This window comes from Mixophyes fleayi, chromosome 1 (genome assembly GCF_038048845.1).
Source record: "Mixophyes fleayi isolate aMixFle1 chromosome 1, aMixFle1.hap1, whole genome shotgun sequence".
In the NCBI taxonomy this organism is placed as follows: Eukaryota; Metazoa; Chordata; class Amphibia; order Anura; family Limnodynastidae; genus Mixophyes; species Mixophyes fleayi.
This window is the reverse complement of record NC_134402.1, coordinates 361,689,235-361,704,230: the sequence shown is the minus strand read 5'-3', so window position 1 is coordinate 361,704,230 and position 14,996 is coordinate 361,689,235. Positions and strand designations below refer to the sequence as shown.

Here is a 14,996-nt window from a genome sequence, read left to right as displayed (position 1 = left end):
GCATGCTTAATGCTTACATAATGACACTATGACATCTTTGGGGTTTTGTTATGCATTAAAATGCCATTTTACTATCACAACTGTAGTTCACACTATATACTGGAAGCCACTTACGTGGCAAGAAAAGGAAGAATCAAATGCAAAATCAGCGTCAGTCCCGCTGTTCACCTTTATTTGTGAAATTGCACCTAGATTTCTGCCAATTGCATGGATTAGGGGAGTACGGTAGTAGTGGTGCATGCTTTAGAGAAAACATTTGCACAGATCAAGGGGAGGAGTGAGGATGCGTTAAGTAGGGAGTAGTCGCATGGGGCATCTAGTATAGTGGAGCAGTGCAAAAACAAGATTCCATTTTGAACAATAAGATTATTGATATTAAATGATAGGGCAAAGAAGGTTCGTTTTTAGGGGTATTTTCTGCTGTACGAAAAGATCTTGAATTGGAAACTCCTTTGAACCTAGAGAACATTTCTTGTGCATACATCAGTGCTCACAATTCCTTCTCAGATGCAAGAAAATTCCAGGCAAATCTATGCACATCACAGACATGTTCCTATTTCTGTGTCCAGCAGGAACTCAGTAGCAAGAGTGTCACAGAGGTATGCATCTTTACACTACTCATGAAGTCTGTAAATAACCTACACGTCAGCTACTTTAATCTTTAACAGGTATATTTTGGCCACAGATGCCAGTGGTGTTTCCAATAGTATCCTGTACATTTAAACGAATTGTCTAAGTTTGGGCAACCTCTTGATATTTAGAAACTAACTCCCTCCTCCAATATATCTCTTTCCTAGTGGTCTCCTATGTGTGATGACCCCCCCCCCCATCTTTACCATATTGCTACCAGGCATAGACAGTGCTGACAGATAGTAGAACAGCTCCCGATAGTGTAGACACTCTGAGCAATCAGGAGCTGGGTTTATTGTTACACTAGGAAAATACCTAGAAGAGAAAAAGCCTTTTCTTCTTATCGCAGACACCCAAAGAGGAATTAGAAATATTTAATGCGGAGTATAAAGAAATAAATGCCAGTGTTACTACTTTTACACAGAATATTGTTGTATTAAATGTAACTGAAAGCAAAAAAAATAAATACTTAAATTTATCAAAATATATTTATGCCTCTTATAACACTAATTTAACACACATGTCATAACACTGATGTTACAGCAAGGGCAGTGTTATAAAGAAGATAATGTTATGAATACAGTTAAATGCACCTTTGATCTGAGAAAACACCTGGTGGTAAGTGAGGGTGGTGTTCTAAAGGGGGATTGGTAGAAAGAGGAATAACTGTTCAGGTAATAAATCGTTAATTGTAAAACACGGGTAGGGGTTGCAGTAATTTGACTCTTTTCCATCAGTGGAGCTGCATTGTGGGTAGCTCCAACCTCAACAAGTGTTCAATGGACTTAATACCCGTATTACCATTATTCACATTCATAGAGATAAAGGCAAATGACAGTTATTACAAACAGTAAAATCATGAATGTTACTATAGTTTACCTTCTCTAAGCTTACCTCTTCCTTCTTCTTGTTCTCTCATGTTTCTCCCTTTCAGAGCTCTGTTCCACGTGCCTCCAAATTCTCCTTGCTTACTTCGCTCTGGTGACTCTTTGCCAGATGCTTTAAACCATGGTCCATATCTCCTTGGTGTGCTGGGTGACTCTGGAGCTTCTTTAAATACTCTACTCAACTGGGCCACCCCGGCATCCTGGGAATCTCCTCCACCGCTGATGCCAACAACCAAGGTCCTGTCACTGTTTGACACAATATGTTCACCTTCAAAACTTGCGTGCAAAAATACAACGCTTCCAGCAGTTAAATATAATATTATAAACGAGAAAAAGCGTACAGGCTTCCGTCGAAAATATCTCTGGAATTTTGCAATTATCTTGGCCATATCTTGTACATTATCTGGGTTTATTTTTAAAGTCTTCTTTGTAATTTAATTAATCATACCATAATATTGTATTTCCATGTCTGCAACATACTATTTGCAGCATTATACATCCTTGGCATCAACAGAATATTTAATAGAAGTATGCTGTGTATGAAAATATATTGCAATTTGAAAATTAGCTGGAGGAAAAAACATTTCTGTGCACTAAAAAGCTATGTGCTGTAAAAATAAAAACAGATTTCTTTTGAAGTGACTGTTACATTCCATTTCTTCTCAGGCTAATCCTCGCCAATAAAGGTTCCGAAGGGGAATGCCATTGATAGACAGATCATTTTAAGAAAATTGAGAGTTGGATGGTGGCTGAAAGCTGATCAGCTGACACAGCTCTCTCTCATTCTCTCTTCTTTCAGTTCCTGAGCACGGATTCTTGGAAGCATCGCTTTAATGGAAATGACACGGCTTCTTTTTCAGCAAAGAGAAAAGGTCCCTGGGTACAAAACACTCAGAGGAACCCTTTGTTAAATAAACTGTCATTCACTTTGGTCCAAGATAAAAATGCTGCACCTACAAGTCAAATGGAAAACAAGCTCATTAGCTTTTACACTCTTTGGCGTTTGGAACATTTCAGCTTAAAAAAATAAAATAAAACCAACACACCAAACAAACAAAAAAACACATTCTTAATATTTAGCTGCATAAGACACAAATACAAAAATCAGTCCTTGATAAAAGAAATGTAATGCATCATTACTGTTAAAAATATTATGTCAAATCAAGTGCTTCATGGGCAACCTTGGAAGATCTTTATATTTTTCCATGGTGCTTCATGGATCTCATTCTTCACTAACTTTAAGTTGGTAAAAAATAAAATATATTATCTTTTTAGTATGGTATGATTACGTTTGTCTTTAACAATTACTGCATTTAGTTCTAGTTTGGACCCCCCCCCCCTCCCTCCTCTCGTTTGTTCACCCTTCCATTGCCTGCCTCTGGTGCGCAGGCAACTGCTCAATCCTGTGAGAGGGGCATATCTACCAACATTTCTATTAGTTGGGACAAAATCTTTGCTCTTGGGACTTTGGGAATGTCTTATTTAAATTAGGACTGTTGTGATGTATTTAATTAAAATTTCCACAGGGAGGGGAACTATTCTCCTTATTTAATTGCAATCTATGTTCTCTGCTTTTTACCAGAAAACAACATTACTCACAGGCTCTGCTGTCTCATAAATGTAACCTTGATTTTGCTCCTATATTTTGAACACTTGAACACAACTGATCCATGCCTCACTGTGCAATTGATGCAGGCTCCTTTCAACATGAAATGACAACATTATTATTATAACTTGTGAGAGCTTCTACAGTATCTTTGAAATGTGGAAGAAAACAAGACACCCAGAGGAAATTCCCTGAAAAAAGGGATAACATACGTTGATGGTGAAAACATCTTTCTTGCAGTCAAAGTGATTGTATCACGTCATCTGCACAGTGCTAGATATTTAAAATACAAATGTTTATATTTACTAGAGATGGTCCCTGACCCCCGTGTTTTGGTTTTGTATTCGGTTTTGGATCTGGATTACCTTCGTGTTTTGGTTTTGGTTTTGCAAAACCGCCCTTGCGTGTTTTTGTATTTTTTTCAAAAATAGCAAAACAAAACCAAAACCATTTTTTGGGTCTAAAATAACCTAATTTAGTGCTTCACCAGTTTCTTAGATAAGTGAGGTAATTCTAAAGCTAATAAATTATGAAAAAAAACAGTTGAATCCCTGGTAGGCCGTCCTTAATGCGAACACTTGTCTGCAAATTATACAGTCAAACCTGGTTGTCTACCTCCTCCATCTTTGATTATTGGCAATGTAGCCATCATCTTTGGGTGTATATTAGACCCTACACTTGTAGTTGAATATTAAAAAAGCAGCCTGCACAGACTGTGGAGCTAGAAAGTAGAATTAAATGGATCACGTTACTTTGGTGGCTATCTAAGCCCCCTCCTCTTGTAGTTGAATATAAAAAAAGCAGCCTGCATAGATTGTAGAACTAGAAATTTGAATATACAAAGAAATGGACAAAGGCAGTTTGCTATCTGTCTGCATCAGATCCCCTCTCCACTAGGAATAAAATAGAAAACTATTCAGCCGTTGTATAATCTAGAATATAAATAGAAATTGAGAAAGGCAATTTGGTATCTGTCTGCATCATAATCATCAACATCCTCATTAGCGCCCTCGTCACCTCCATAAATCTCCCCCTCATCCTCTTCTAATACCAAAGTGGCATCCTCAATTTGTGTATCAGCGGCTACACTCGGGCTGTTCAGGTACACATCAGCAGAACTGCTGAAAGGGCCCTTCTTTATGGGTACACTAACAGAATGCTCACGATTAGACATACCACTGTTGGATGGACTCTCCACAGGGATCGGTGTCATTTCTGATTCAGAGCAAACATTATCCTCTAATGCCTTACTGTTATCTTGCAGCTCGGCTTTGACGCGTAACAGTAGTTGTGCACCACTTGTAGGATCGATAACATTTTTGGATCTGCCACTAATAGCCAAAGGTGAAGGCCTCATTCTCTCTTTGCCACTGTGTGTGTAGAATGGCATGTTGGCAATTTTTTTTTTTATCGCCACTTAACTTTTCCTCTGTAACACTTCTCTTTCGCTTCAACACAGTCAATTTTTTGGGGGTTTTTGTTTTTTGCACTGATTTGGAAACACTCTGTTGTTTGACATCGCCTTGGCCAGATGACATACTGGGAACACTAACATCAGGACTGGTGACAGAACCTGGTTGCTCATTCTGATCATATGTGGACTGCTTTGAATCCATTCTGAGCGCAAAGCACTTGTAGTGGTAAAAATTATTTTGTAAGATGCTGCTGACAGATATGACTTTTGACAGCCAGAAATATTTATGCACAATTATGGGGGACACCCCAAAAGCACTGAGGAGTGCTAACAATTAGTTGGTAGATACTGCTGACAGATATGACTTTTGGCAGCCAGAAATATTTATGCACAATTATGGGGGACACCCCAAAAGCACTGGGGAGTGCCAAATATTAACAAAAAATAATAAACCTCTATCCTCCTCTCTTCTCTAGCGATTTTTGTTAGAGCAATTGCAAGAAGAATATTGTATTCTCTGTCCCTGCTCTAATCAGCCTGTGACTACACCCTGCTCTCTCCCTCTGTCAAATGGCGATGGATTGCTGTGGAGGCGTGTATTTATAATGTTAAAGTATCGCGAGAACCGAGCCCCGACGACGTCACGATGACGTTCGGCCTCGATTTGGATTCGGAACGGGCGGGAGAGTACCGAGCTGCTCAGCTCGGTACTCGGATACCCAAAGTTCGGGTGGGTTCGGTTCTCGGGGAACCGGACCCGCCCATCTCTATTATTTACATTGGATATATTTATACATACTATTAAGTTTACCTCTTAATATAACAAGATTGTTTTTTCGTATAAGGTAACCCCTCCTTATTTTGTAAAGCGCTACGGAATTTGCTGGCGCTATATAAATAAATGTTGGATGATGATGAAGAAAGTTGCCCTGCTCTGGCAAGATAGCTCAAACATTCTGTTTGAGCTATCTTGCCATTCAAAACATAGGAGGAGGCATAATTATAAATTATAAATTATGGGGCAATCATTATCAATTGATTAAGGGGCAAAATTAGTTTATAATTGACTTATTGAGGCAAATTTTATTTTTCCTTATATTTAGGGGTCAATAGAATTGTATTATATTATGGGAGTACTATGTAGTGTCACATGTGTGCATCATAAATAGTTAGAGCTCCCATTAGCAAATAGTATTGCAATAACAAAGTTATATATTTATATTTCCCCATAATATAACTCAGTGATATTGTATCCTTAATATAACGGATAAAAAATTATTTGCACCATAAGTTAATTATATATACATTTTGCCCCTTAATCAAAAAATAATGATTACCCACTTAATTTATATGTCAATTGTGCCTCCTTATTTTCTGAATGGCGATATAGCTCAAGCAGCGCGCAGTTTGAGCAATCTTGCCTCTCACAACCACCTCTTTTGTCTGTCTGTTTTTCTGGTGGTTTTCTGCTAGTTTATCAAACAGCAGCTTAGTAAATCTTGCTGTTTGTATCTTGATTGGTGATCTGTAAAGTCGTGGTTTGTTAAACTGTGGTTTTCAGTCTTGAAACTGGCAGTTTGGACATTATTAAGTACGACAGCTTTAAAACTGCCAGAAAAACCGCCCTTTAGTAAATCTAGTCCCTTGTCTTAGTAGTGACTCACACAATGGTAGAATTAAGGTTGCATGACATTCATTTAACCCCCTTTTTATGCCTCCTGATATTTTACTAGCCTTTTCAGCAGCTGTTTGACAATATGTGTCAAACTTTATAGCGAAACTTGAACAAGGGGAACAGGTTTGATGATGTTGGAGTGTAAAAGCTACATTGTCTAATGTTTTTATTGGGTTTTCAGGGAAACGGCAAACTCAAACAAACAGTAATTTTTACTGTTCAAATTATGGGAAAAAGTTATTATAAAATGTAGCAATTTAAGCTTGAACAGACAACATTTTATAGTTTATAGGTTAACGACTTTTGTTTCACCTGCTAGCTGCGTCAGTGAAACCCAAAAATTACAACTGTAGTGCAAACAAACTTGTGGCCCTCAAACTGTTCAAGTTTAAATGAATTTCAAATAAGTTTACATAATTCAAGTATATTTAGTGGTGATATTCAGCTTACTGTCTTATGGTAGTCCTAATTGCTTTTCCATCTCAGATTTCGTAAACTATATCTACTGTAATTTAATGTTTAAGTAGCTTAAAAACACCTAGGTGCATAACCTTATTGCTTTATATTAAACGTCATCTGACATTTTCATGCCCAACTAAGTATTTCTATTTATCAAGTGGCAGAAGGCCAATTTGCCAAAAATGGGGATTTTAGTTGGCAATAGAACTTCTATTTGCTTCATCCTATATACTAATGGAGTTAATGACAGCAATAACCCTATTTTCATTGGCTATCACATTCCCAACATAGCTTAATTTCCGACAGCAAGAATACTTACCCAATTATCATGCAGCGAAAAGGTTTTTCTCACTGTGATAAAAAATTTTTTTGCCAAACACCATCTCAGTATGAAAAAAATATTTCATCACTTAAATGCATTTTTTTCGGTGCTTGTTAATAAATAGGGCTATTGCTCTGCCCCTGGAATTTGCTTAATTTATTTTAGAAATAAAAAACATTCATTATTCCTATTTCTGTTATATTGCTATAAAAAGTAAGGTTAAATCTGGACATTAGGCGACTAAAAAAAAAAAAAAAAAAGTGATACGCACAACCATGCCTTTTTTTTTTTTTTTTTTATAGAAATAGGGTTGACGGTTTTTTTTGTTGTTGCAACAAGGAGCAGGTTTACATTAAGCATGATTTATAGTTTTTACTGTTAGTATGTTAGTATTCATTTTGATGTGTTTGTTTGCAAGTTTTTGATATTTATGTGTTAAATCATTGTTAACTTTAAATCTGCAATACAATTTTGGTCAAAGATTTTACTAAGGCACCCCTCCACCTTACTGGAGCCCTGGGTGCTCTATGCAGTCGTTTTTCCCAGGGCTCTGCTGGTTTCCGAAATACAGCTGAAGCTAACAAACTTTAAATAGCAGTGGAGGGGTGTGAGTGGGAGGACTATCACTAGATATAGCTAGATAGCACCTAACCCCCTTTTAAATCCAATTAAAAGAATTAAACATCACCACTTACAATGGGAGAAAATTCCACAGTCTGACCCCTCTTACAGTAAAGAACCCTTTTCTTGGATCCGGTTTGATATTCTTTAGTTATATTTTACCTATACAACATATCTACTGACAGTCTAGGCATCAAAGGAAATTCCGTAATTTATATGTTTTACTAAAAATAGTCTCCATATTCCAGTTTTGGTCTGTTCCAGCTAGCAGAGCAAGATGATGTATAGATCTGTATAGATTTACACTTACATTTTCTCAGAAGCAAAGATTTCTTGATTTTGTCACATAAGAATAGAACATTAACTCTAGAGGTGAACATAATTGGGGCAAGACTAGAACCAGTTTCTTGGCTGTTTTTTACGAAGTGTCAGTCCTGCTTTGCCTATAAATAAATCTAGATCAATGGTGGACAATTCATCCTGCCGTGTGATGTGGTTCGAGTAAGATCAGGAACACTTAAAGTCAAATTCTGTCAGAGAAACTTACTAAATGTTGCTTCCAATTGCAATATTAAGCAAATATATTTCAGAACAGTTTGGAAACCTCTACACAGCAAGTGTGTTCATCCCACTCTTTCTCATACACTGTACCTAACGTGCTTTATTCTTCTGTATTTTGGACATCCATAATGTTATCTCTATTATACACAAGTGAAGATAATTTATGTAAAAACTCCTGTCAAGAACATCTGTATAAAACGGAAAGTCCAATGTGATCACTTCAGTGTTCATTAAGAAAGCATACGCTATATTATTTACAGATATTAGAAGTAACCTCAGAGATTCACATTCTATATCGTCATGGACCTGATTAATGAATTGTATAATGATCACAAGAACTAAAATGGAACTAAAAGAAAGCATTTATCAATGTAAGGCAAATAACTCAAGAGTCTACAAATAAATATGCGCCTGGTCTTTTCAAGTTCAATAGAAAAAGGATTTATCTTAAAAAAAGACAGAATAATAAGGTTCTCTAATATAATGAGCAAGAGACGGTTATACTTCAGTACTGTTTTATGAATATACATTGTATTTATCTATAATTGATTTTCACTGAGCCATTAACATTGATAATTGCATGCTCAGCAGTAATTCTGCAGATTCCCCTTGATTTTCAATTACATTTTATAGGACAGTCACACATCTTGGCTCAACTTTAATTAATTAACTTTTCACTTCTTGAGCTATTGTTATATCAGAAAAATGGTTTGGGCATATTTTGAACCAGGATTAGCCTTAGGTCCGTGCAAAAATCATGGCTTTGCAGTGGATGCTGTTTAGATATTTTTTAGATACAGTTTTATTTTTAAAAACTGATTTTGTATGGTTTGGATTTGTAGGACCCGAATATGTTTTCTGCACTGGGCTGGGAGCATACTTTGGTCATCCATATTTTGTTCTTTACCGTCTCTATAGCTGAACTTTGCACCCACAATGGTATACTGAGACTGGCTGTAAATGCATAAGACCCTTCCACTATAAACAATGTGCTCTGAGCCTTCATGCAGGTTTAAATCCATACTTGCTTCTTTTGGCCAGCCATACATCCAACCTGTTGGGTATTAGCCTGGATATACATGGAGTTTCAGAGTACGAAGTAAAATTTTTGAGACAGTTGTTTACATTTTCTTAACCAGCGGTGCATACTTCCAAGGAGGAAACTGAATCCTGCATTATTTGGTTCTATGGGATGATGCTTGTTGTTATAAACTAGCTGTGAGTGTGTGAATACCTTCTGTTTTAAAAAGTCTCTTACAGCACTATAGCTGAATTGAAAACAAATCATCTTAAGAACTGCACACCAGAGAGCAGAATGTCACACCCAAGAATGGCTTACTTAATCCTCACTGTCAGTATGATCAACATCCAGCAATCTATTAAAAAGCACTGAAGCTCATAGCATCTCTCAGACATTAAACACTTCTGCCAACAATTCCCATGCAATTTAACCTTCCAGGAATTTATGGATTTTGAAAATGTACTCCTAGAATTAAAAATATATTAAAAGAAAAGGAAGAAAAAAAGAAAGTAAAATTGCAGCTACTTATGTTGATGAGATAATACCTCTATTAGTCCACATATAAATCCTCGAACAAAGCATCCAGCAAGGAAAAGAGCATACAACATTGCTATAAAAACCACACACATTAAGGGGTAAATGTATTAACTCGCGATTATTGCAACTCTCCGCTATTTGGGCAGTTTGCAGTGAGAATTTAAAGCGGCAATGGCTTTAAAGTGATTATTTTACCTTTAAAGCCATTGCAGCTTTAAATTTTCACTGCAAACTTGCAGAATAGCGGCAACTTGCAAGTTAATACATTTACCCCCAAGACTCATTTATGAATCAGAAAAATACATACCCACTCTACTTTTAATTTGGGCAAATGCACCAATTTGCCTACAAGGCACATTTCAAGGTAGATACCCACTTCTAGGTCCTTGTAACTGCTCTGGTAAAACTGGTAAAGCACTGAATGCTATGGGTTTACAAATACACCTGAAAATGTGCATGGTGAAAACAGGAAAAAATTGCCTTCCAGCCCAATCTATTGCCTTCATTAACTTTTTTTAACTATTTTCTCCTAAATACTGCTTCTTTAAGGTCAGATTATTTATTCAAAATGCTTCCCATTGTATACGGCAGAGCCAGACCTCTGTCGGCTCTGAGAATTTGGAAAATCAAGTTTTGCGGGAAGAATCGCAACCACTAATAGAAAAAAGTTTTATTAACAGCACATAAGGCCCTACTCCAAATGACTGATAAATATATATACTAAAATACATGAAAAAAACTTTCAGCAAAAAATGGATGGGTAAGCAAATAAAATGAATATCTAAAAAATATCAATAGCAGTGATCAACTTGCTAATTAAATTATCTCAATTTATTTTACCATTTACATATTTAATTACAACAATAGATTATAACATCAAAAAGGCAGGTTGTTGTAAATTAATAAATCATTATTATATCAGAGACAGTACTTAAATTCTATTCTTAGGTAATTATCCTCCCTTTAATTAAACATATCCCTTTAATTTTTTTAAAAGCATTCCTCTAGACAATATATACAGCATGATGATAGTTAGAAACTTTCTGACAGCCCACGTGCGAGGATGCAGGTGATGAGCGCTCTGTGCTGATCCTCATTAAAGTTATACATTTACTGCTGTCTGGCCTATACTTTTATTGAGAATTCCAACTGGTGATAGAGGCCTGTCGTTTGAGGTACCCAGGGCGGATGCTGTTGTACTGGTGGTTAACATTATAGTAACGTAGTCTCTCTGCCAATCCCCTGCCTGTCCATGTCTAACATAGTGGTCTCTAAAGATTGGTGCCACGCACCCTGTTGTTGACTCCAGGTAGAGAACTATCCCAGTGTCTATGTAGCAGTAATGGCAAAAAGAAAAGGAATAAAAGCAATCATAGTGGCCTGGAGCCTGGCCAGATGGCACTGTGCATCATCATAGTGCCTGAACTGCAGCTCAGAGGCTGTGAATGGAGTGCAGCTGAGGTTTTCTCTCCTCTGTTCCCTTATTCTGTTGCACAGACCCCCAGCTGATATGAAAGGACGTAGTTGATGGGTGCTCCTGCCCAATCCTTATTAGTTATACACATAAGACCTGATGCTGAGTTGAATGTATGCACATTTGCGTAGCGTAAATTAGGAAATTCTGACTATGCATGCCCACAAAGAGAGTGCATGTATATGTGTATGTAGAGTTGTGCACATCTGACACTTGTTCCTCCTTACGACTGGACAGACCGGGGGAGGAAAGGGACAGTCTAATGTAGGCCAAGTACAGTAAGTGCAGCTGAGGCAGATCAGCGTAGTGGTTGTGTGAATGTGTATGTGGGTATGTGTATGCCTGGTATAAGCCTGACATGAGCCTTGTGTATATGCTCCTAGTGCAGACCAGAATATGCCTAGAACTCTATCTCTAACGTTTAAACACACATTCCACAACAGAAGAGCAGTCATGACTGCCAACCACTGGAGTAACTAATCTAAGTTTAGCAGTGATAGTATCTTTGTCTGCTGATACCCAATATCAAACCACCAATGCTTTAGAAGATGTATTTTTGAGGGCTTTAATAGAGAAAAGAGAAAGAAAAAAGCAAACTTGGTTCTGTGCAATGCTTGAAATGCCACCAAAGCTCAAAATGCACAATAAAGAGCTGCAAAAATACTTTAAAAGAAACCAGTCTGCTGACTCACAGGCCTAGACTGTGCAACTCACAGCCTCTCCTAAACAGACACCCATTCAGATGTAGGCAGAGATGGAGACCAGGGGCCTGATTCATTAAGGATCTTAAATGAAGAGAATTCTTATTTCAGCCTCCTGGACAAAACCATGTTACAATGCAAGGGGTGCAAATGAGTGTTCTGTTTTGCACATAAGTTAAATACTGCCTGTTTTTTCATGTAGCACACACATACTTGATAGCTTATTGGTACACTGAAATTTAAAGTTGATATGTGTGTGCTATATGAAAAAACAAGCAATATTTAACTTATGTGCAAAACAGAATACTCATTTGCACCCCTTGCAATGCAACATGGTTTTGTCCAGGAGACTGAAATAAGAATTCTCTTCATTTAATATCCTTAATGAATCAGGCCCCAGGTTACCAAAGCAGAACTGAATGACTTTAAATAAACTCAAAAGCAAACTAAACTAGTAATATATGACTTTCAGGCAGGAAAAACCCTATTTGTACCAAAGCCATCTATTTATCATTGAATAGAACTTCTATGGTCAAATAAACATTTCATTTCAGCGTCAGATGGATGTTCTGGTAAAAATAGTATTCTTCAAATAAAAAGAATTATTTCCGCTGCTCGTGAAACTACCCTTGGCTCAATTAAAGGCCAAGAGCTCAAGCTATTCTGGGAAGAATTACTTTGCATAGACAAAGGGAGCTTAAAACAATTACAACTATTCTGAGAAATAACAAGATCAGCTAAGCATGGTACTTTCCAATCAGCCTCACAGCTCTTAGAAATGGAGTTCAGGATGTTCTAAGACAAACCATCCTAAAACATTGAGCATTTTTATACCTCCAATAGAAACAATCACTTTACAGTCTCATTGAGTATCCCCCACCAAAAGTGAGTGAACTGCACTATTCCCTCCAGGAAATGTAAGAGCTGGCTCCACAAAGCAAAATACTCTTCTTTGATTATAACTTGACCTCTGAATTATACAAATTGCTATCTTCCAGAATTCTATCCTTGGCAAACCAGTTATTGGTGGCGCTAGAACCTTTTGACATTCTTCCTCATGTTGATGATCTTTCAATTATTAAATATTTTTACAATATAACAATGTAATATATCCAATATGTTTAACTATGTATGGCACCACACACTAATTTCTCTAACATTCATCTTGACTTTACTGGGTTGGGTGGTTCCTGTGATTATACTGTCTAATGGGTCACAATCTTTATACCATTATGTTGCTTCATCTGAGATATATACAGTATGTTCTGCTCCGATCTATATATTTTCTGTTCATCATGGACGCATTTACTTGTGTCTCCAATATTTGGTAGCTTCATTTTTAGCTCAGACTTATGTAGACGCCCAGTGCTTCATGTTTAAATTAAGCCCAGGGTTATTAGCCCTCCCCAACCCCACGTCACAGGATACATAGTGCTTTCACAGACTTGTTTCATTTTCTCTACAGGATTTATGTCCTGCCATCCAAAACCAATGCCCACTGTGCTTCTACTTCTAATACTCCCACACTCACCACAGAGTATGTCCAAAGTAAGTTGCTCCCATATCCCTCTTTCATCATTGTATTATTTTTTCCATATTATACTGGAGCTGAATTATTTTCCTTACATACCTTAGCACACTTCACTTTGACTCATGGTAAAAAAATTAGTTATGAAAATGTAAAAGATTCTCAATTCCCCGCTTGGAAAGAATTATTCAAAACTAAAAGTGATATTATTCTGTTTTAAGAAACCCACTTTCAATCTAATAATGAATTCTAGTTTAGGCATATAAATTTTGCCCACACACTTTCTCTAGTATTAGATTCTTACTTCTACAGATCTCTAATCGCAACCACATCTTCCCTGACCTTTCCTAGGTCACATACTAAACACTTTAGAAACTGTAAATTACCCTCCATCATAGATAATATAATGTCAACAAAATCCCAGTTCCATAATAATAGGAATTTTTGACACTTCTTCTCCCCGCAATCTTTTATTAGTTCATAATTTTGATCTAACACACAACTACTAATTAGCTTTTAATTTTAATATCACATATTTTTACATCCTTTATTTGTAAACACTAAAAATTAAATAGTGTATATTGAAATAAAAAAAAGTAGGATCTGTTTTGGGGGAAAACATAATATTACCATATGGAAAACGATTTTCAATCAGATAATTCTGGAAAGTCTGGAGATCTCCTCTCAGCTGTCTACAAAATGGCACAATATTTGCATATTAATGGGAATGACCCACAGAAAAAATGTACATATGGGACATTCTTATTTACTACAGTTCATACGTTGTGTGTCTAACACAGTGGTCAGGGAACAGGGGTAAATTACCCCAAATGGGGTAAAAATGAAATTCCTGGGGGTAATGCTGCTGATTCACATGTTGTCAGTTTGATTGTAGACCCCTTTAAATGTGAAATTGTTGTTGTACCAGAAGAGTCTCAAGGGTTGGCAGAGGCACTTTTTGAGCTTCGATGCAATAATGAATCACGTGTTGCATTTGAAAACAAAGCAGATCTGTCATATTTTTGGATGACAACAGCTGCAAAGACATTCAAAATTGCACGAGGAGGCAGTGAAAAAGTTGCTGCCTTTTGCAACAACGTACCTTTGCGAACAAGGATTTTCCACTGTAACGAACATAAAAACAAAGAAAAATTGATTGGACGTTGAGGACTGTATCCAAATTGCTCTGACATCAAAATGCCCCAATATTGATGTTCTTGTATTAAAAATGAAGCAACATAATTTCTCCAAAACCTGAAGTTTTTAAGTTGAAGCTTTCAAAGAAATTTTGAATATATTCAATACAATTTTGAATTCCAATAACTAACAATATATAATTTCCTTCCTTTCAAATCTAGGGGGTAACTTTGGCGTATCTACATATATTTAGGGATAAAATGTAAAATAGTTCCCTGACCCCTGGTCTAACAGCATACTTTTATAACTGTGCAAATTTCAGAGCACATAAGAAAAGGTGTACAAATAAAATCATTACAGTGTAGATGGTGATGTTATGACTGAGGGATGAGAAGTTTTCATTTATGAGATATTAGATTGGAC

The 14,996-nt window shown here is 36.7% G+C and overlaps 1 protein-coding gene across 3 annotated transcripts in view; it reads right to left on the bottom strand.

Annotated features, from left to right (window-relative positions):
- Positions 1 to 14,996, bottom strand: part of WSCD2 (WSC domain containing 2) — a 328,534-nt gene that overhangs the window by 214,634 nt on the left and 98,904 nt on the right. Inside the window, exon 2 of one of the 3 annotated variants that reach the window (XM_075178503.1) lies at positions 1,510 to 2,470. The exons of 1 other annotated variant lie outside the window; for it this stretch is intronic. In XM_075178503.1, coding sequence (XP_075034604.1) covers positions 1,510 to 1,906 — 397 coding nt within the window. In that variant the 5' untranslated portion in view covers positions 1,907 to 2,470. The remainder of the gene's footprint in view (positions 1 to 1,509; positions 2,471 to 14,996) is intronic. One more of the 3 variants, XM_075178504.1, reaches the window with a different exon arrangement.